Below are 23,654 nucleotides of genomic sequence, written 5' to 3' on the forward strand. Positions count from 1 at the left end.
AAGCTTTTTTGCATGAGAATATATAGAGAGAGGCAAACGCATGATGAAGTTATAGAGAGTAAATTTTAAAGAGAGTCACCGATTGATTGAGCTGGGGGCAGTTGAGGATTTTGACAGATCAAAATCTTTCACCCATCATATTAAAAGGTATTTTTAGGTTGATTGGAGGGCCTCTTCTAGCCATAATAATATATACATCTCATTATTCCGATTAAGTGAACCCATTATCAATCAATTGCATTAGTTGTTTTTGGCGCCAATTGTAACTACCTCTAGCAACTCAAATTCTATTTTTGTTTCTTTCTCTGTTTTCTGTATAAATAAGCTTCTCCATACATTCTTGAGACCAAGTTGTTCAATAATAATCAATATTCTCTACCCTTTTATAATCTGTGGATGACCCAATAATGTGTGTCCCAATATTGTATAAGGTGATTCAATAATAATCAATATTCTCTACCATTTTATAATCTGCGGGTGGCTCAATCATATGTGTCCCAATATTGTATTAGGAGACTATGATATCATCTTAAATTTAGGCTTAACTCACCTCTAAAATGCATCGAGATTAACTCATATTTATAAATGACGCATTACCTTTCTAGTTTGTAGGCTACTTAACACATCCTACTCACGTTCATGATTGAACATCTATAGCGTAAAGTTTGGAGGACTAGACATCTACAGTAATCCAACAATGGATATACCAACATATTGTTAAATTTGAGTCTAAACCACCATAAAACATACTTAAAAAAAAAAAAACTCACATTTATAATGATTTATTACCCTTTATAACTAGGTAATGTGACATGTATATTTAAGAAATTGAATTAGAAATGTTCGAAGCATATTCGTTTTATGCTTTGATTAATTAAGAATTAGGTAACATGTGGAAGTCATTACCAAATATAGGTAAAGCTTTTGGTTATTGATTGGTAAATATCAAAACCTAATTAATTAAAATCTCCATGTTTCCATGATGATCTTTTAATACTCTCATCATTTGGGGTTATAGATTCTGCTGCCATGTGCTTCTTTGCTTGATAAAATGATCTTAGCTCCCATTTTTAATTATATATAAAAATACATTATATATAACATAATTTATATTTGTTTTTATACTATAATTTTGCCACTAAATTTATATGAATATAGTCTTAAACACTTACAAAACAAATGATTTATGTCAATAATTAATTATTTCATTAAATTTTAAGAAATGCACAAATTAGTTTTTTTGATTTATAAGTTTGAAGGGCGTTTTTATATATCCATATCAATTTAATTTTGGATTAATTTTGTTTGTTATGTTAATATATTTATATTTTTAATTGGTTTTGTTATTCAAATGATAAAGTAATCGGGTGGCAGATCGGCTTGCTGCTGAGAGCCATGAGAGGGCTTTGAGCGTCTCTATTTTCTCTTCTTCTCCTGATTTCCTGTTATCTTTGCTTTCTGAAAATATTATGGGGGTTAGCTTTCCTAGACTAATCTCGGGTTAATTTATTGTGATGTTTATTTTGTCTTTACTTTCTTTTCCCTACCAAAAAAATATTGATTTTTTTTTTTGTATAAATTAACTTAAATTTGAAGTAGTGATTTTGATTTAATAAAAAAAGGGGACTTAAACATAAATTAAGGTTCTAATTTATGAAGAATTTTTATGAAAATGAAGAGTTTTAAGATCTATCTTCTCTTTCTCAGATCCATCTCTCTCTTTTAGATCTATTTTCTCTCTTTCAGATATGTCTTCTCTCTCTCAGATCTATCTTCTCTCTTTCAGATCTGTCTTCTCTCTCTCTCAAATCTGTTGTCTTTCTTTCAGATCTATTTAGATCTATATTCTCTCTCTCAGATCTGTCTTCTTTCTTTCAGATTTGTCTTCTCTTTTTCAGATCTATCTTCTCTCTTTCAGATTTGTCGGCTCTCGCAGATCTGATGGAGATGGATTGCTCCATTGCTCATCTTTTTTCTAGATCCTCTTTCTTGAAGCCTGCCTTGCCTGGATCTCGTGATGCTGCGATTTGTCCTCCTTCGAGATCCGGGCCCTCTGCTGGGCCTAGGTCATATGCAACTACTCTTGTTGGTGCTGCTCCTTCTGCGGCTATTTCTCCTGATGTTCCTCCCCCCATGGATCGATCTCATATATCTGAAGAAGGCGGCTTTAAAGCCGTCAAAATTCAGCAGGATATTTACAATGAAATGCTCAATCTTTGTAAGCATTTTATTATCGGGCGTATCACTCTTGCTAAAGGGGAATCTCCTTGGAAGCAGCCGAACTTAAAGGCCAAAATTTCATCTATTTGGGGTTGTTATCCTAACTGGAAATTGATTTCTCTGGGTAGAGGTTTTTACCACATCATTCTTTCGCCCATAGAGGCTCTCCAATCTATTTGGAGTCGTGGTGCCATTGCTCTTAGGCCTGGGATTATGCGTTTCATTCCTTGGAGCCCGGGATTTAATCTAGACTCTCACAAATCCACATCTGCTCAAGTCTAGGTCCGATTCTACAATCTTTCTTGGGAATTCTGGGATAAGCGGATCATGGCAAGAATAGCAAGAGCGATTGGGGTGCCCCTTCATTTTGACAAGAATACTGTCGAGGGTGAAATGGGTCATTATGCTCGTATCTTGATTGATGTGGAGCTTTCTAAGGAAATTCAATACAAACTAAGGGTGGATACTGACACCTCAATGCATTGGATTTCCCTTGAATATGAAAGGCTTCCTGACTTATGCTCCATTTGCCATTCCATTGGTCATTCTGCTGGAGCTTGTAGGAGGAATCTTCATCGTGAAGAACATGTTGACATTAAGCAAAATGTTACTCGGATTTGGAAACAGAAGCCATGAGTTCACATTGATATTGGTGAATCCTCTAAAGGAGCTCCTGCCAAAGGAGAGTCTGACAAACCTAATAACTGTGACTTGCAGATGGTACTTCACAGTTCAGTCAAGATTAGTGAGTCGGTTCTTTGACTCTGATTCTGGCACGACCCCCGCCTCTCCTTTTCTTGGCTTTTCATCTTATCAACTTGATAAAGAGCTGGGAATCTTGGGCTGGCAAACCTCTCACCCCAATCCCCCGGTTTCTGAAATTCCTAATTTGCAAATCATTGAGCATTCAGAAAACAGTGACAGTTTGCGGGTGGTTAATGATCCTGAGGAAAAAACTTGGTCTTAAGTCTAGAAAAGGAAGAAACACAAAGATAACAACATTCCCCTTGAGGTCAGTGGTAAACGACATAGCAAGCCGCCTGTACGGTTTCAATGATTGTGTTATTTTGGAATTGTAGGGGCATCGGTAATGATCGCACTCAACGAGCACTGAAGCTTCTGTGCCAACAACATCGTCCTGATTTTTTGTGTCTTGCAGAACCTCTTGTTTGTTTAGTGACAATTCTGATCGGTTTTGGAGATCTCTGGGTCTTTCTCTCTTTGCCTGGAATGATAAGGATTCACCGACTCTTTGGCTACTTTCTAGGGATGCTTCTTCGCTTTCTCTTCATTCTTCTCATGTCCAACATGTTAATGTTCAACACCAGATGGGTGGTAAATATTTTCTGCTTTCTTTTGTCTATGGTAGTAACCTGGCTTCAGAATGAAGGAAGTTGTGGTCTTCTCTTTATAGTTGTGCCTTTCCACATAATAATGGGTTGGTGTTTGGGGATTTCAATGCTATTATGGGCTCTCATGAGAAGCTTGGTTCCCCTCCTGCTGCTAGATCTTGTAGGGAATTCAGGAATTTTATTGATGATTGTGATTTTATTGATATTGATACTTTGGGTAAGAGGTTTACTTGGTCCAATGGTCGGCATGGGACGGCTCATGTTGAATGTCGCCTAGATAGAGCTTTGGTGTCAGAGGGCTTTTTAGATTCTTGGGACTCTATCTCTTGCATGGCTTTGGCAAGGTATAATTCTGATCATTGCCCGATGCTCCTTTATTGTAGAATTGGGGAACCTAAGATGGCTAGGTTCAGATTCCATGCCAAGTGGACCACTAATGATTCTTTAAAGGGGGTAATTGCTAATCACTGGACATATCCCACATCTCTCTCCCTCCTGCACAACTATTATGTCATAAACTTCGCACTTTTAGGCCTATTCTCAGGGATTGGAATAAAAACGTGTTTGGCAGAATTAATTCTAATATCCACCTGGAAGAAGTTCATCTTGCAGATATTCAAAAGCAAATTTCAGAACAAGGAGATTCTCCGGAGTTGAGTAGTGCTTCTTCTACCGCCTGCTCCAACCTAGATTTACAGCTTCTTCGGCAGGAGATAATGTACAGAGAGCAAAGCCATGTTAAGTGGCTTACAGAGGGGGATGAGAACAATAGTTTTTTTTCCAAAGGTCTGCTAGAGTTAGAAAGACATGGGCCGACATTCATCATTTGAGGATCGGCGATGAGGGTTCCACTTTTGACATGGTTAGATTATCTGATCATGTAATTGAGCATTTCTCTAATCTCTTTCGTATTTCTAGGGAACATATTGATCTTTCTCCAATTAATGAGGTAATTCCCAACCTAGTAACTTCTTTGAAAAATGAGGAATTAACTTATAAACCTTCTATTGAAACTATTAAAGACACGGTCTTTTTTATGGATCCTGATAATGCCCCTGGCCCTGATGGTTTTGGGGGAATTTTTTATCGTTTCCTTTGGGATATTGTAGGGAAGGATGTTTGTAATATGGTTCAGGCTTTCTTTGATCATGGTTGCATCCTGCCTGGTTTAAACTCTAGTATTATGACTCTAATTCCTAAAGTTGCTGAAGCTGACAGAATTGAGAATTTTCGTCCAATTGTGATGAGTAACTTTGGTTTTAAAATCATCTCAAAAATTCTTACAGATCACCTTGCAGTTATTGTAGCAAGGATTGTCTCTCCTAACCAGTATGGTTTCCTTAAAGGTAGAAGCACTCATCAGTGCATTGCCTTAGCTTTTGAGGGAGTTAATATGCTTGACAGAAAACATTTTGGTGGACACATGGCCTTAAAAATTGATATTCGTAAGGCTTTTGATACTTTAGATTGGAACTTCCTCTTGGCTGTGTTGGATTCCTTTGGCTTTTCTCTCACTTTCAGGGATTGGATCCTAAACATTCTGGCATCTTCTCGTATTTCTGTGGTGATTAATGGTTCTCCAAAGGGTTACTTTTCTTGTTCTAGAGGGGTTAGATAAGGGGACCCCCTCTCTCCTCTTCTATTTGACATTGTTGAGGATTTTTTCTCCCGTTGGCTTGCAAAGATGGTGAGGGAGGGTACTTATTCTCCCATGTATATTCTGGAGGAAATTCTTTTCCCTCTCATCTTCTTTTTGCTGATGACATGCTCATTTTTGGAGTGGCATCCTTGAGCAACTTGCATGCACTCAAGGATTTCTTCCTGCTCTATGGACAGATCTCCGGTCAGCAGGTTAGTTGGGACAAATCTTCTATCTTTTTTGGTTCTCAGGTGAGTCCTCCGAGGAGAGTTCATCTTGCTCACTGTCTTAGCATCCGTTTGGAGTCTCTCCCTTTCAGTTACTTAGGAGTCCCTTTATTCAAAGGTGCTCTAAGGGCTCGTCATTTTAGCAGTCTTACTGACAAATTTCTCTCTTAATTTATCAAGTGGAAAGGTAGCTCTCTTTCTTTTGCAGGGCGTTTAACTCTAATTAAGTCTACTATTACTGGTTCTCTGGTTCACTCACTCTTGATCTATAAGTGACCAGTGGGATTGTTGAATAAGCTCAATAGAAGTGTTAGGAATTTCCTTTGGACGGGTTGTATTGATCAGAGGAAGCTAATCACGATTCCTTGGCAGACTTGTTGCAAAAGTTTGGAAGGTGGAGGTTTGGGCATTAAGGACTTTAGGATCTTTAACCAGGCTCTCTTGGGTAAGATGTGTTAGGAATTGATTCAAGGTACCAGTCTAGCTATTTCTCTGATGAAGTCTAGATTTCTGGCTGTCTCTGGTTTGCCTAAAATTACCATTGCTCCTTCCTCGTTTGGTCTTCTTGTAAGTTTGTTTATTCATCCATTTGGGACCAGACCTTTTAGTGGATTGGCCAGTCTTCATCGCTTAATTTCTGGACAGATAGGTGGATCGTATCATCGGTGGCGGACAGATTGGGTCTTGATTATCAGGATAAGCGTTCTCGTTATTATTCTGTTGATGATTTTTTGGTAAATTCGGAGTGGCTTGACTTAGGTACTCTACCTTCGGTTGTTCAATACAGTATTCGATCTATTCACCGAGGGTAGAGATGATTTTGATTTCTGCGCTTGGCAGCCCTCTACGAAGGGTATTTTCTCTTTCAAAGAGTATTATTCGGTTATCAATCTTAGTTCCTCCTCGGTGGACTGGTATAAATTTGTTTGGAATGCTCACACCCCCCTTCTCGTTCCTTCACTTTCTAGAGAGTTTTGCATGGACGGGTTCCAACTTATGACCTCCTGCAGCGTCTAAGATTCTCTATTGCCTCTCGTTGTGCTCTATATGGTAGGGATGCTGAGTCCATTAACCACTTATTCATTAGCTGTTCTTTTGCAAATTCTCTTTGGAGGGCCCTTGAGATTCATTTTGACTGCTCTTTGCCTCGTCATTCCCAATTCATCCACTTCTTCAGCACTCTTTGTAGCCTTCATTTTAGCTCACAGGTGTCGATGATCTGGCGTGTTGTCGCTGTCACTTGCATCTGGTTAATCTGGCATTGCAAGAATGAATCAATCTTTAAGGAAGTTTCTCCTTCTATTCAGCAGTCGAAGATCACCCTCTTTCAAATGATTCGAGAGTCCTTGGCCACTTCTAAAGGTTTTTTCTCTTCTCGGAGAGATACTGTTATCTTATCCCACCTTCTGGCCTCTCTTAGGACGCCTCTTGCTCCCAACATTATTCTGGTCCATTGGCTTAAACCTCCTCCGAGCTGGGTTAAATCCAATGTGGACGGCTCTGCTTTTGGCACTCCTGGCGAGGCAGGAGCAGGAGGCATTTTTCGTAACTATCGAGGTTTTTCCAAAGGTTGTTTTGCTTTTTCTACCCCTCCTTCTTTTGCTTATATGGCTGAATTGAGAGCCGCTATTTTCGCAATTGAACTTGCTTGGGAGAAAAATTGGCATTGACTTTAGGTTGAGTTAGACTCAATGTATGTAGTTAATCTGCTTAGACACCGCTCCATGGATGTTCCTTGGAGTATTCGACAAGAGTGGTTGCATTGTCTCAGCATTTGCTCTAGAATGAACATTATCTTTTCTCACATCTTTAGGGAAGGAAATAGAGTTGCTGATGCATTGGCAAAATTTGGAGTCTCTTCCTCCGTGATCAATTGGTGGTCTTCAACTCCTGCTTTTTGCCATAGGTTTATCAATGATGACATTTGTAGTATTTCACAATTGCGTTTTTTCTTGACTTTTCCTAACTTTTCTCCTCCTCCCCCTTCTTTTGTTTGTTCTCGTTCCTCTTCTCTTGTTCAAACACTGAGCGGGTTTGTCAGTTTTTGGGCCATGGGTGCTCACCCCGTCCAAGTTCTGTCTCGTTCCAATTTCTATCAAAAAAATTTAATAAAAAATTATAATATAAAATTATAATATAAAATTAAAATCAAATAAAAATAAATTAACATGATAAATAACCAAAACAAAATAGAAATTAAAAAGTAAACGAATTAAAAAACTAACCAAAATAACATAGTAAATAAAAAGTACATAAAAATGAGATAATAAACATTGAAACATAAAAATAATTTAGATAATATAATAATTAATAATTCAGTAAATTGTTTTTGACAAAGTAAGCCTTACTTTGTTTTTTTCACCATTGGATGATGGAGTGTAAAATGCATCCAATGGTAAACACACACAAAATAATACTTACTTTATCAAAAACAAAGTACCAATAACAACATTCAAAAATCAATTTTAGATATATTCTGTCGAACTATTAAAAAAATAAATAATATATAAAAATAATGTAATAATAATACAATATTAAAATTTACTATAGCAACATTGAAACAAAGAAAAAATAGAAAAAATTCATTTAGAGTAAAAAAAAAACTTTTAAAGTTTTGGGTGCAATACAAGGACTTCCCAAGAGATCACCTATTTTACTATTATTCTCGTCTAAATACATTTAAATTCGGAGTTCTGATAGGATCCGATGCATTAGTGCTGATATGATCGTACCAAAAGGAAAAATACCATTAAGATCAACAAAATATTAATTTTTTTCCAACATATCTCAAACGTAATATAACTTCTTTTTTTTTCACATTTATATAAATATCTTTAATTTGTTATTAATAAATCATAATATAATAGTATATGTGTACAAATATTTCATTTATTAAATTTGTCAAATGTTAGACCGCCAATTATAGTGACAATTAATTAAATCGCTCTTGTTGTTGGCTGATAATAATAGGGGTATTTTTATATCATCTCATTTACAGCATTTGTTTGTCACGCTTCGAAGGTCTTCCATTGCAGACTTGTCTTTGGAGGCCTCCCTCGTTTGATGCTTAATGTTAATAAAAAGAAAATAACAGGGATCCAGTAGAAAAAGACCATTCCTAAAAGAAAAAGCCACAAAGTTGAGGGCCGCAGATGTATTTTGCCAAAGATAGAGATAAATACGAATACGAATACGAATACGAATACGATACGATACGAGGGAGAGAGTTCGTTGAGAAGGGTAAAAAAGTAATTAGAGTATTAGTAGTTAAAAAGGAAAAAGAGAACAGTATCTGTGTCTGAGATTGGTGGTATATTCTGTGTCGTATCCACATGGAATAGTCTCTATATCTCACTTGTCATTGGACGTCAAAACCTACCCCCATTCCCATATACCTTCTTCTTCTTCAACTAACTCTTCTTTCTTCTTCACAGAAACACCCAATTCTTCTATTTCAGAGTCTAAACCTTCTTTCTTCCCCTTCATTTTTGCAATGTTTTCCACCCTTGTTCATGGGGTAATTGATGGGGTTTGGAGAGGAATTTCACCTCTCTGAATCCCATCTTGATTTTTTTCCCCTTTTTTCTTGCCAAAGAACGGATTTTTATGACAATCAATGGAACTTGGTTTTCTTTGCTGTTACTGAATTGGGTCGGGTTAGGTTCCTTTGATTGGTTCAATTAGTTTCTGTTACTGCTTTTCTTGGTGATGGCTTAAATGGTATGTTAATGTCTTTGATTTTGTTTGGAGATATTTGAATACATATGCATATGTTTAGTATCTATTTATGGTATGTTCTTCTGTTTAGTAGTTCCATTTGGATGTTTTGCTTATTCTTGTTTTTAGAATTGCTTTTTAGATTCCACTTGTTCTTTAGGTATTACTAGAACTAAAGTTACTATTTGGGTGAAAAAATCCATAGTTTTTTTTTTTTTTTTTGAATGAACAAAATTCAATGATGGATCCATGATTCACTAGCCAGGGTGCTCTATATGTGCTCTTTTGGGTGTTTTTGTAGAAAAAATTAAAGCTTCATACATAGCTTTGATGGAGTTTTCCGGCATATCACACAGTCCCCCTGGCCCCCCTTGGATTCGTCTCTGAATAGTTATGAAATTACTAGTCATGGGAATATACCAACAAGTTGTTGGTTGAAGTGATTAGGAACTTTTTGCCCTTAAGCAAGATTTCAGGTTCGAGTTTTGTGTTTGGCGAAAATAGTTGATGAGAGAGTTAATATGCCTGCCTTTGAGGTACTTTTTCCGGCTTGATATGGTAAAGTACCAAAAGAAGAAACAAAAAGTGATGGGAATATGTATTCTGAGAAGTACTTGATGTACAATTTGATTCTTTCGATGTACTTGTGTTTGTGAATTTTGATTCATGAAAGAGGAATTTTAGAGTTTTTTGTATTGCATATATCACAATTTGTTGTTCCTACATAAAAAAAGTCGAACGAGTTGTCTATCTATTTCGACAAGATACATGAATGTTTGGTTGTTATTTGTTTGAAGCTAATAGTATTCTAAAGTTCTGTTTCCTGATATATCAAAACTATATATCATGATCAATTGTAAGATTTTTTCTCCGTTTCGTGCATAATTTTATTGACGGATATTGTTTTAGCAGGTAGGTTGCAAGGGAATGTGAAACTGTTTCGAGAAGTACTCACGTTTGGCTGCTGAGATTGGCTATTCTATAAGCTTTCTCAGAATCAAGCTGTGTTCGACAAGTCTATTTGCAGAAATCTGCTGTTGAGGCAAACTTTTCGCTCAGGAACTCGGGTCGAGTAATTGAGAGTGTTTCTTGAAGCAGGGCAAATCTTCTTTGGCATTGTGTCTTTTTAGATATTAGTTGTATAAGTAGTTGTTTCAGCTCTTTTGGGCAAATCTCCTTTGGCAAAGTTACTTCGGTTTCCTATAGCTGGCAGTTCGTTGTTAGAGCTAAGACAGACCCTTAAGGATTACTGTCAGCTATTATCGGTTACGGTGGATTTTATCCTGATAACAGGGCAAATCTCCTTTGGCATAAAGTGTTCTCTTTTCTTCGGAAAGTTTCAGCAGTTCTGCAAAAGTTTGGACCCTATCAGCACAGAAGAGCAATCTTCTTTAGAAGCTACTTCTTCGAAGAGCTTCAGTTCAGTCCATCTTGGGCAAATCTCCTTTGGCATTGGAGTCTTATTTGACTCCTTCTATCCCTGTGGGCTTTCGGGAATCGTAGTTCGACTTCCCTAGTCCTTGTAGGGCAAATCTCCTTTGGCATTTGGGGGTCTTTAATTGGCTCCTAGTTATCACTTTAGAAGGTTTTGGCATACAACCTTCATTTTCAGATCTTAAGCTATCTTGCGGAAACATCCAATTGAAGGCTTTGGATCACATATTGTACAACGCCAGAACTCGTTCTGCAGCAGTGACACTGTACTCTTATCCTGCTGGATCACCATTAGCGGTAACTTTCTCTTCTCCAATCATTATTGCTGTTTTGTTCCATGTTGTATGTTTTCGTTTTCTGATAACCACCAAGTATTTCATAGTTGCTCTAATGAAAGAGATAATGCTTACAATTAATGCCATGTTTTCACTATGTTTCTCCCTTTAAATCGACATTTCCATATGCTAAAATACGCTACTTTACTTCTTCTCCAGGTATGCATGATTTGTAATACCGAATTTTTTATCGTTGAAGTTGTAGAGTAAGTTGAGTTTGTAGGGAAGTAAAAAGAGGAAAAAAAAAAGTCATATTCCTGAGTTGAAGTAGTGTTATATTCTGAACGATGGATAACATTCCGAGTGATTATGATTGGGAAAGTACAAGTGACAGTGGCAGCGAGCTTGAATTCTTGTATGAAGGGCGTGCTGACAGCATTTTATCTAGCTTGGAAGAGAGCATAGGAAAAATTGATGAATTCCTCTCATTTGAGAGAGGCTTTGTCCACGGGGACATTGTTTGCTCTGTGGCTGACCCATCTGGACAGATGGGGAAAGTCGTAAATGTCAACATGGCTGTTGACTTGGAAAATATCCGAGGAAAAATCATGAAAGGGGTTGATTCTAAGAAGCTGTTGAAGATTCGCTCCATTTCGGTGGGAGATTATGTAGTCAATGGCCCTTGGGTCGGTAAGGTTGAAAAGATTCTAGACAATGTCTCCATTGTCTTTGATGATGGAACGAAGTGCGAGGTAACTGCAGCCGATCAAGGAAAGCTCTTGCCTATTTCTCCCCTTGAAGATTCAATGTACCCCTACTACCCGGGTCAAAGAGTGAAAGTTAGAGCATCTGCTGTTTCTAAGTCCACTAGATGGTTATGTGGTCCTTGGAAGGACAATCAGGATATAGGGACCGTTGCTGCAGTAACCGCTGGTCTTGTGTATGTCGATTGGCTCGCCTGTGCTCTTGTTGGTTGTAACTCGAGTTTGCCTGCTCCCCGGCGTTTGCAGGATGCACATAATCTGACTTTGTTGCCGTGTTTCTTGCATGAAAATTGGCAGCTTGGAGACTGGTGCATGCTTCCTGTTGCTGATTTTAGGGGTGTAGAGAAGCAGATGGTTTTTGACGAGCTTATTGAAGAGCATGATCAGATTGGAAAAGGGTTTAAGAGACGAGATATCTGCTCGAACTTCGAGGAAAGTTTCGTTATTGTAAAGACCAAGACGACGGTTGATGTTTTGTGGCAAGATGGTAGCTGCTCTTCCTTACTAGATTCACAGTCTCTAGTCCCTATAAATATCATCAATTCTCATGACTTCTTGCCTAGGCAATATGTACTTGAGAAGGGTGCGTGTGATGATCAACATGTTCCAGGCACGCAGAAATGGGGCGTAGTAAGCACGGTCGATGCTAAGGAACGGACTGTGATTGTTAAATGGAGTCACGCTAATGATGCGACCGGCAACCTGGTGGAAGAAACTGTCAGTGCTTATGAACTCATTGAACACCCGGAATTCTCCTATTGTTACGGAGATATTGTGTTCAAAAATGTTGATCAAGCTGATAACCATCATTTGAAGAGAGAAAATAGTCCGGGTGATGATGTTGCTTTTGAAGGCAAAGACTGCAAAGAAGATCAGGTGGATTACTCTTGTAGTAATTATTTCTCCTGCATTGGCTATGTTTCAGGCTTCAAAGATGGTCTTGTTGAGGTTACATGGGCTTCTGGTATTGAAACCAAGGTTTGAGCTCTAGTTATTTATATTCCTTATTAAAAAAAATACGGTTTTTATGCAATCGCTATTATCGTTCATTAGTAGTTCTAGGAACATGCAGGTTACATCATTTCTCAGTGATTGATTTGAGCATCAAGCTTAAGGTTATCTTTTTTATGCTGTTACAGGTTGCACCGAATGAAATTTTTCGAATTGATAAATGTGAAAGTTCAGCTGCAAATCCTGTGCTCAGCGAGCAAAATGCTGAAGTTAATATCAATGAAGAGACGGTTGATATTGGGAAACAGTCCGCTGGGTTGAATGAAAAGGTAAAACTTTCATTTGATTAGCTCAGAAAATATAACTTGTGTTATTTCAAATTAGTAACATTCTCGGTCGCAGAACAGAAAATTAATGACAGCTTTGTTCACAGGACTTTCAGAATTCTGATGGAAACTACGAGTGGAAATCGGGTTCTAGTTCCTTCTTTCTTCCTGAATCCACTTTCAGATTTTTCACAAGCATTGGAGTTAGTATATTTGGTTCGAGTTCCACACCGGTGCCTAGCTCTGTATCTAAAGATGGCAACCAGTCCGAAGCACTTGAAGAGAAAGGAATAGTGGAAAGCTATGAATGCACGGAAGTGGAACCTCTGATCCCAGATGAGGATGCAAGGCAAAGTATTCAAGAGATAAATTTGAAGCCGGAAGTGAACCCTGTCGAGGAGTTAGCGAGGAAGAATGTGGAACACTTCAGGCAATTTGAAATTGTTGATGATTGCTCTGACCACCACTTCATCGACAATGGAAGTAGGGGATTGGCATTATCTCAGGTTAGAAACTTCAATTTTTTCCAAAAGAAAAGCATATTAGTATATACCGAAAAAATCTGATGCATTTTTCACCATTTTTATGTCTAATAGGTGAAAAGAAGTTGGCTGAAGAAGGTCCAACAAGAGTGGAGTATCCTTGAGAAAGATCTTCCTGGTTAGGGCTTTTAAATTTTATAATACCTATTCTTCACTTCAATGCTAGTCAAGGGGTGGAAATTCGGGTTGGCGTGTTATAGTCATGTTAAGTTATCACGCGATTATATATGACATAAAAGCACCAAATTGATAATCATGTTAGGGGTTGTCTCTGTACACCTTGTTATCATCAGAAGTTGCCATCCCTATTAGTGTGTAAATTGATTCGTTCTTTTAATTTATGTCTTATAATTTTGTATCAATCTCAACAGAATCAATCTACGTCCGTATCTATGAGAAACAGATCGATCTCCTTCAAGCAGCCATTATTGGCGCACCTGGAACTCCATATCATGATGGGCTGTTCTTTTTCGATATATATCTCCCTTCAGAGTATCCCCATGTACCTCCGGTAAGTTATTTAATCTCGACTACTTTACTCGAGTATGACTTCCATTCGGCTCAGGGTGCTGTTTTATATTGTAGAAACACTTCACTTACCTATTGATTTGATCTTCCATGCAGTTGGTGCACTATCGATCTGGCGGACTGCGTGTAAATCCAAATTTATATGAGTCTGGGAAGATCTGCCTCAGTCTACTCAATACATGGACGGGAACAGGCAGCGAGGTGTGGAATCCTGACAGCTCCAACATCCTACAAATTCTTCTCTCTCTCCAGGCCCTTGTACTTAATGAAAAACCGTATTTCAACGAGGCTGGATATGATAAGCAGATTGGTCGAGCTGAGGGAGAGAAGAACTCAGTGAGCTATAATGAAAACGCTTTCCTCATGACCTGGAAGTCCATGCTTTACTTAGTTCGCCGGCCACCGAAGGTAAATTAATCAATTCTTAAATCACTTCACTATAATCTGATTAATGACGAAACGTTGCTTGAATGTTCTATGGATGAACAAATAGTTCTTCGACAGTTTTTTGAAACGAATTATGGATCGTTCTTCCTGCTGAAAATGTTTGGATTTTGTTTAATGAGCAATACATTTGGCTTATTGATAAAGATTAATGATATTTATACTCATGAAATGATCTTTATGTGTCGATATTTCAACGGTGCAGCATTTTGAGACGCTCGTAGAGGAGCACTTGAGACTACGATCACATCAAATTCTTTCAGCTTGCAAGGCATATATGGAAGGAGAAGAAGTAGCATTCCCAGTAAGATGTGGACAGATTGAGCATGAAATGCAAAAGGGTAGTTCTACAGGGTTCAAAATCATGCTTGCCAAGCTCTTTCCGAAACTCGTGGAAGCCTTTTCTGCTAAAGGTATCGACTGCAGCAAATTCGCGGAGATATAGCAGTAAATGTGCATACCAAGACATTGTACCATATGTATAAATCTGTATCATATGAACATTTGATTGGTGAACAGCACATTAAAAGAAAAGAAGCTTCTGTGAAATATGTTAATGTGCTGTGTAGAAAAATAAAAGAGTTGAAGGATCATCAGTAAAAGGTGAAATAATGTTTAATTATTTATGTGCTGTAATAGCAGCAATGTATTATGGGTTTTGCAGATTGCAATAGCATCAATTATTTGAATAAATGTTGGGTTTGGTGTTGTAAAGCTTGATCATTTTTATTTTGAAAAAAAATCATCTGTTATTCGTTCTGATTATCGATTAATTCAGATTCGAACTGAACAACATGATGCAAAGCTAGAATTGAAGGCACATGAAAGAAGGCAATCTACGAAACTGTGTTTAACAAATACGGTGTGCAGCATCAAAGAGAGAACTCGTGTTACATGTCACTAACCTTATTGATGTGTCTCCTACTAAGGTGTTATAGTGGAAAACACTATATCAGAGTTTTATAATAATGTCTGAAATTGGTCCAATTCGACAACGTTAGGGGGTAAATTTGCTATTGGCTGTTAACGTTAAGGGTAAAGTTGCACCATTTTAGACGTTAAGGGTAAAATTGCACATAACCGTAAACGTTAGAGGTATTTTAATTGTATATGCAAAGTCGGGTCTAGTGCAAACCATGGCATATATGGGGACTAACAACTACACTTGAATAAATTACATTAGTCATACTTCTTCTCAAAAGTCTTTTGATATAGATGAGAAAATAGCTTCAAGTGAGAAACAATATGAGTGGAAATAAATTTTTTCAATATATTTATTTTAAGATAAAAATCCCTACAATCTCTAGAAATCTCGATGTTGAGGACCTCCTTCACAGCAGTAAGATCCTTCGTCTTAAAATCATTGTTGAGTTCAAACTTCAACTTATCAATCATGGATTTGTCACTTGATGCAATTCATATATGATCCACATATAATAATAAATATATTTTTAACAGACTAACAGTGTAATAGATAAAAAAGAAGGAACTAATAAATTATTTACCTTTTTATTATAATGTTATGTTGAATGATTTTTTTTAAATTTAGGGATTATTTGTCCTAAATAAATAACTTTTAAAATTATTTGTTCTAAATAACTAATAAGAAAGTTGAGATGAGAGTTGGTGGTTTATTTTTTTTATTTTTTATTTTTTAGTTTTCTCCTTTTTTAGAATTAAGAATGTCTCGCTTTTGACGAGGGTTACCTTTTGCGCCGCAAACCATACCACAGCCGCCATGGCGTCTTCCAGCTCCGGTAGAAAAATCAAAACAAATTCTCAATTTCAAACACATGAGTAGTACAGATTAGAGGTGCACACAAAAATCTGGAAAACCGAAAAACCAAACTGTAACCAAACCGAAAATAAAATTAATTAAAACCAATAGATTAGTGTACCGTTTTTAATTTTAAAAATAGTGGTTAATGGTTATGGTTATGGTTTTTACATTCAAAAACCGCAGTTAACTGAAACCGACCAAATATTAATTAAATATTAAAAATATAAATAAATATATATAATTATATATTATCCAACTATACTAATTAGTTACCTATTTAGTTACACTTATCTAATTAAACTAGTTTTTTTTCCCGTGCGATTCACCGATTTATCTTAACATATAAATATTAACAAAAATATAATCTAATAATTACAATTAATGATATAAAGGTGCTATATAAATTAAATATTATTATTTTATTTTCACATTTACTTTAAATAATCTTTTTATAGATAAATATAATAATATAATTAAAATTAATATATTATATATTATATTATATTTTTTATCAGTAAAAAAGGAGGAAGTGACACCTCAGCTCTATCGTTACTATTTTATATTATATATAGATAGATATGCAGAGAATTAGAGAGATTTTAGAGATTAATTTAAATTTTGTAGAACTCTTAGATATAGTACGGATAAAATAATCTTTTTATGGATAAATATAATAATATAATTAATATATTATATATTATATAATATTTTTTATCAGTAAAAAATAAGGAAGTGACACCTCAGATCCATCGTTACTGTTTTATATTATATATAGATAGATATGCAGAGAATTAGAGAGATTTTAGGGATTAATTTAAATTTTGTAGAACTCTTAGATATAGTACGGATAAAATAATCTTTTTGTGGATAAATATAATAATATAATTAAAATTAATATATTATATATTATATAATATTTTTTATCAGTAAAAAATGAGGAAGTGAAACCTCAGCTCCATCATTACTGTTTTATATTGTATATAGATATGCAGAGACTTAGAGAGATTTTATGGATTAATTTAAATTTTGTAAAACTCTTAGATATTGTACAAATAAAATAATCTTTTTATAGATAAATATAATAATATAATTAAAATTAATATATTATATTATATTTTTTTATCAGTAAAAAAGGGGGAAGTGACACCTCAGCTCCATCGTTACTGTTTTATATTATACAGTATGAAACCTCGTGCAATGCACGGGATATACAATTTTTTTTACAAACATATTAAAATAATGATAATAAAAATAAAATACATTTAAAATTTGATGTGTGGACAAAAAAATATGAAGTGAAAAATCAACGTATATTAAATTTAAAAGAAAATTCATATAAAACTATGACTAATTTAAATTTATCATTCATTCGTTAAAGTTATCAGAAAGTCAGATTTAAATTTTAGGAATAGCTTGAAAGCTATACAATATGTTATTGTTGTTTTAAATACTTGAACTAAAATTACAATGCTTCACTAAAGAAAATTAATACAAAGAGTAATATTATAGTATCAAAGAGGAAGTTGCCCAAAGAACATCTAATTTTGATTGGCTTGCTCATCAAAATTAAAGAGTGAATATAGAATGATGAGCAAAGAATTTCAAAAACAACGGATAATGATCTTCTCCACTTTGGTGTGTATATTTGCATCGCACAGCCCTTGAGAGCTATTACTACCTGCTAGCCTCGGTGTAGATGATTTCTGTAATTTGATAATTATCTTTGAAATTAGATATTTTAATTTCGGCTTTCTAGTAGGAGAAAAATCAAGTCACACCACAATATTGAAAACTATATTGGTAAAAACTAAAGTCACATGTTATATACTAAACTTTTGCTCCATTTATGAACTAATTAATCTTAAGAATCGCAACTTATACAAATATTGCTTGTTAAATCGTCATCACGTTACAGTTATAATATAGGGCTAATTACAAATCTAGCCCAATTAGAAAGGTCCATTTACATATCTAACTCACTTTACTTCCATCTCACCAAATTAGACACTTTCATCAACTTTGGACAAAATTACCCTTAGTTCTTTTGATGTCCCGCTTCTTCTTCTTCTTCTTCTTCATCTTGTTTCAACTTCTTCTTCCGTTCATCTTTTTCAATTTCTAATACTAATAGTTGGCGATTTTTGAGATTATTGAAGTATTATATTTAATTTCCCATAGAAATGGTATGTTTTTAGCTTATACGTCTGCTTTTTTCGCTGGTCTTGCCTCTTTCTTTATCTGTAACAGTATCGTTTCAATTTTCTCCATTTTTCTCCATTGCTGTCGCATTTGTGACGAATTTGTCGCATTTCGTCATAAATGCGACAGCAGCTGTCGCATTTCGTCGCAAATGCGACAGCAGCTGTCGCATTTCGTCGCAAATGCGACATCACAGCAGTTAATTGTTAGATTTTTTTTCTCATTTTTTTGAACTTTCCATCCCAATCCTCTTCTGCAGACACTAATTCTTCAAAGGTTGAACGAAACATAATCTCTTCTCTCTATAAACCACCATCTTTTCATCGGTTTGGAATAATAAAAAGACGTTAAGAGATTAAGGAAGAAGATGAATTGAAATAAGGGCATTTTTGTCTAAAGTGGATGAAAGTGTCTAATTTAGTGAAATTGAAGCAAAGTGGGTTAGATATGTAAATGGACACTTCTAATTGGATTAGATTTGTAATTAGCCCTATAATATATTCAATTTGAGGAAGCGAATATGTGATTTAGCCAATTGAATTTAGTACAAAGAGAAATTTGTTCCATAAACATCCATTCAAAACTTCAAAACAAAACCTTTTTTACTTGCCACCCACCAATCCATCCATCCTTTTAATCAATAGCTGGAAAATAATAATATTAAAAAAAAAACAAAGCAAACATTGAAACACATTAATATATAAAGATTAGAGATGTGAGCTGTAAATTCTCAGAGGAAAGATCATAAAAGTAACCCCTAACGTTTTGGGAGGAGCAATTTTACCCCTAACGTCTAAAATGGTGCAATTTTGTCGCTAACGTTTATAGCCAAGAGCAATTTTACCCCTAACGTTTGTAATTTGGGTCAATTTCAAACACTATTATAAAACACAAATATTTTTGTTCATTATTTTGCACCAATTGCATATCAATTCATTCTAAAAAAAGGATTTCATGTTTTTTTGTAATTTAATAATAGAATTGGAGATTAATATTTATAAATTCGGTGAATTTTTTAAATTTTTATTTGTCTAATTCGTGCAAAAGACAGTATATTTTTTTATTTTTTTTTACATCCCAACATATGTTTATGATTTGTTACTGATAAAATGACGTATATGTGAAGTGTAGATGATAAGTTTCATGACTGAGAAGACAATTTGATGAATTACTTCTGAAATTGACGCAATTTATCAACGTTAGAGGTAAAATTGCTCTTGGCTACAAACATTAGGGGTAAAATTGTACCATTTTAGACGTTAGAGGTAAAATTGCTCCTGACCCAAAACGTTAGGGGTATTTTTGCACCTTAACCCTAAAAAAAATAAGATACATAACACTTTTCATATTACATAACAAATGATTTTGTAGAAAGCCACTTTATAATTTGCAGTTAAACATGCACTTTAGCAACTAAATGTAGAAGTACTTCAGTTGTTATTGCAATGACACAAAAGGAATGGAATGAATAGAAGTCCAGCCAAAGTAAAATAATGTTGTAAGAATGGAATCAAAATATAGGGAAAACAAAGAGTGAGATGGTGAGGAAGATAAGATAATATGGGTAACGAAAACTTCTACCAATCCCATTTAAGATTTTCCTATTTGTAGAAAACAATTGAACAATCAAAGATGAAATCACAATAGAATACTAAAGTCTTTAACAATAACATTTTTAAACCAAGAAGAATGCAATGAGTAAATGATATTAACCACCTCTACATTCAAACATCGCCTCAACCGGCCCAATATTTCTTGATGGAGTAAATGATATTAATGAAAGAAATATAAGGAATAGGTTACCGTTATAGAATCGTCTTTCAGTATCTCGAATGTGAAGTGTCTGAATCTGTTTTTGCTGTCTTCAAATGGGCGTTCTCTTATGGAAGATTCTGATCTGCATATGATGAGTTGCTTCACTCAGAGGTATCTGTTTTATTGCAATGGAGATGATGTCAGATTGGAGAAGGTGAGTTCATATGAAATCGAAAAGAAAATATAGTTTCACATTGTCCTAAAAACAATCAAAATGTAACTATAATCGAACGAAATCCCAACTTAATAAACCCATTTGAAACATACATCATCTAATTCTTTACCCATCACGTCAAAATACATTGAATCACAATCATGAAAATCTAAGTAACACAAAGCTTTATCAAATTTTAGAAATTGAGAAAAGATAAATCTAGATGCGTACGAAATTGAAAGGGAAAATGTGAGGCAGCAGGAAAAACATGACCAAGAACATGAATCAAAGCAAAAAAAGAAAAGGCAATTAAAAAAACTAATAGTATTACCTCATCCAAATGTCTACAATGGATGCGCAAATGTTGGAAAAACCGATGATAGAGAGAGGGAAGGCGGTTTACAGGCTGATATGGAGGGAGTATGAAGGAGCAGTTAAGAGAGAAAGTGGTGCTCTACATTACAACGACATGGAAGCCGAGTAAAAACAACACAGAAGCAACATTGAAAGAAAGAATAAAGCCAAAAGCCAATAAGTTTTTATGAGTAGATAGAGAAAAAGGGGTCACAACAAATCCAAACCAAACAAATATGTGACCATAAATTCTTGAAGGATGATGAAGATTAGAAGGAAGTTATATGTGTAAAAGAAAGCTATTAAACTCATCAGAAGGAAATAGCACACACAAAAGAAATTGTATCTGAATTGAACAACCCCAATCATTAAAAAACAGATTTGTTACTCGGATGCTTCGATAGCAAAATGAGAAATAGTAAAATTGGGGAGAATTGAATCATAAACAATCAGTAGGACATTAAATTAAATTCTAACCAATTAGACTTCAACATAGTAGATGTAAATAAAAGTAAAAAGCAAGTGAATCAATAAACTTAAGGCATAATCAACATTGCGAGTTGGAAAGATAACTGAAAAAGAAAAGCAATTGATTCACATAAGAATAGAAATCCAACTCATCCTAGAGGAAGGGGATAAAGGATGTGGATGATCCGCATAGTCCCATGGCCACAAACAGAAACCAAAGAGATTACACCTGAGGGAGTTAGGGAAGAAACAGTAACACGAACTGAAAGACCAAAGCAGTTGAACTCATAATTTCAGACCAAATAAAGAATTGAAACTAAATTTTAGAGCAGCTGATTATTTCATAATTTAACAAAAAGCAAAGAAGGAAAAAGTAAGGGTGGGGATTTACCATCACTTTAATTACCAATTGAGACTCTGTATTTTGAAAGTAAAGCAACACCCTTTCGATACCAATCTCTGCCAATACCCCCCATTCTGGTTGTATTTCAATCAGTTTCTGGTTGTATTTCAATCAGTTACAACCTGTAAGGAGAAACAATTAAGGAAGAGAAAATCAAAAAGTTGAAAGAAAGAGGAAAAAGATAAGGAAATGGTACAAAAATACTATGTTAATTAGACATTTAAAATAGAAATAAATATAGGAAAACAATAGCTTACATCAAGACTACAACACACAAAAGAATAAGTGCGATTCTGAAACCTAACACCCAATTTGAGCCAGTGATGAGAAAATGAAAATCTAAAGAAATAGGGGGATTAGAGAGATGAGGAAATGAAAATTTATAAAGAACTGAGGGATTAAATTCGGAAGAGAACTAACCCAGTAAGAAATCAATCTGAAAGAATATAAATAAAGAGAAAATCGTGACAAACAGGAAGAGGGTAAGTGATTTTCTGGTAAACATGGAGGAGTCTCAATGAGGAAGGCATGAGTTTAAAGGTGGAGATGAACGGGATTAGGGTGAGAAAAGAAGAAATGAAAATAAAAAGCAGTTAAGGTGTGGTTACAGAAAGAGCAGTTAAGGGAGATTGAGGGCGAGGGATACAGGAGAAGTAGTTGTGCAACTAAACCGTGTTTCGAAAAAAAAAAAAGAATTCTTAAAATTCTAAGAAATTGGCATGTCAGCAGTGAGTATACTGCTTTAAGTATCGAACAGAATTATAGAGATTTTGGAGATTAATTTAAATTTTATAGAACTCTTAGATATAATACGGATAAAATAATCTTTTTATAGATAAATATAATAATATAATTAAAATTAATATATTATATATTATATTATATTTTTTATCAATAAAAAAGGAGAAAGTGACATCTCAGCTCCATCGTTACTATTTTATGTACGAATAAAATAATCTTTTTGTGGATAAATATAATAAAATAATTAAAATTAATATATTATATATTATATAATATTTTTTATCAGTAAAAAATGAGAAAGTGACACCTCAGCTCCATCGTTACTGTTTTATATTATATATAGATATACATAATCTTTTTATGGATAAATATAATAATATATTTAAAATTAATATATATATTATATATTATATAATATTTTTTATCAGTAAAAAATGAGGAAGTGACACCTCAGCTCCATCGTTACTGTTTTATATTATATATAGAATATAGATATGTAGAGAATTAGAGAGATTTTAGGGATTAATTTAAATTTTGTAGAACTCTTAGATATAGTACGGATAAAATAATCTTTTTGTGGATAAATATAATAATATAATTAAAATTAATATATTATATATTATATAATATTTTTTATCAGTAAAAAATGAGGAAGTGACACATCAGCTCCATCGTTACTGTTTTATATTGTATATATTTTTTTGATAGAAATTGAGACGAGACAGAAGTAGAGCGGGGTGAGCACCCATGGCCCAAGAACTGTCAAACCCGCAATATATTAAAAAAGGAAAAAATGAACGTTTGAACAAGAGGAGAGGAAAGAACAAACAAAAAGAAGAGGGGAGGAGAAAAGTTTAGAAAAAATTAAGAGAAACGCAAATGAGAAATATTACAAATGTCATCATTGATAAACCTGTGGCAAAAATCAGGAGCGGACGACCATCAATTGATCATTGAAGAAGAGACTCCAAATTTTGTCAAAGCATCAGCAATATGCAGAGAATCAGAGATATTTTAGGGATTAATTTAAATTTTATAGAACTCTTAGATATAGTACAAATAAAATAATCTTTTTATAGATAAATATAATAATATAATTAAAATTAATATATTATATTATATTTTTTATCAGTAAAAAAGGACGAAGTAACACCTCACCTCCATCGTTACTGTTTTATATTATATTATATTATATATATATATATATATATATATATATATATATATATATATATATATATATATATATATGCAGAGAATTAGAGAGATTTTGGAGATTAATTTAAATTTTGTAGAACTCTTAGATATAATACGGATAAAA

General features: G+C 34.5%; 1 protein-coding gene and 1 long non-coding RNA gene across 5 annotated transcripts; one reads left to right on the plus strand and one right to left on the minus strand.

The window, feature by feature from the left end:
* Positions 1-8,783: 8,783 nt before the first annotated feature.
* On the plus strand, positions 8,784-15,133 carry LOC136233557 (probable ubiquitin-conjugating enzyme E2 24). 2 transcript variants are annotated; one of them, XM_066023262.1, is made up of 9 exons: positions 8,784-9,158; positions 10,065-10,886; positions 11,084-12,606; positions 12,768-12,908; positions 13,013-13,411; positions 13,502-13,565; positions 13,819-13,958; positions 14,072-14,383; positions 14,625-15,133. In XM_066023262.1, exons 3-9 carry the CDS (start codon positions 11,212-11,214, stop codon positions 14,862-14,864), a joined length of 2,691 nt encoding a protein of 896 aa, XP_065879334.1. In that variant the 5' UTR covers positions 8,784-9,158; positions 10,065-10,886; positions 11,084-11,211; the 3' UTR covers positions 14,865-15,133. The 2 variants fall into 2 exon arrangements, with proteins under 2 accessions (XP_065879334.1, XP_065879333.1); XM_066023261.1 differs by having other exon boundaries at positions 10,068-10,886.
* A 2,450-nt stretch (positions 15,134-17,583) lies between these two features.
* Positions 17,584-22,272, minus strand: LOC136233987 (uncharacterized). Of its 3 annotated transcripts, none has more exons than XR_010691008.1 (4): positions 21,850-22,261; positions 21,581-21,714; positions 20,202-20,328; positions 17,584-17,902 (listed from the first exon to the last, which is right to left on the minus strand). It is a non-coding gene; the product is annotated as an uncharacterized lncRNA (long non-coding RNA). The 3 variants fall into 3 exon arrangements; XR_010691007.1 differs by lacking the exon at positions 17,584-17,902 and adding an exon at positions 17,912-18,530 and having other exon boundaries at positions 18,593-20,328; positions 21,850-22,272; XR_010691009.1 differs by lacking the exon at positions 17,584-17,902 and adding an exon at positions 20,699-21,418 and having other exon boundaries at positions 19,785-20,328; positions 21,850-22,270.
* Positions 22,273-23,654: the final 1,382 nt, after the last annotated feature.

Source organism: Euphorbia lathyris, chromosome 6 (assembly GCF_963576675.1).
Source record: "Euphorbia lathyris chromosome 6, ddEupLath1.1, whole genome shotgun sequence".
NCBI classification, from domain to species: Eukaryota; Viridiplantae; Streptophyta; class Magnoliopsida; order Malpighiales; family Euphorbiaceae; genus Euphorbia; species Euphorbia lathyris.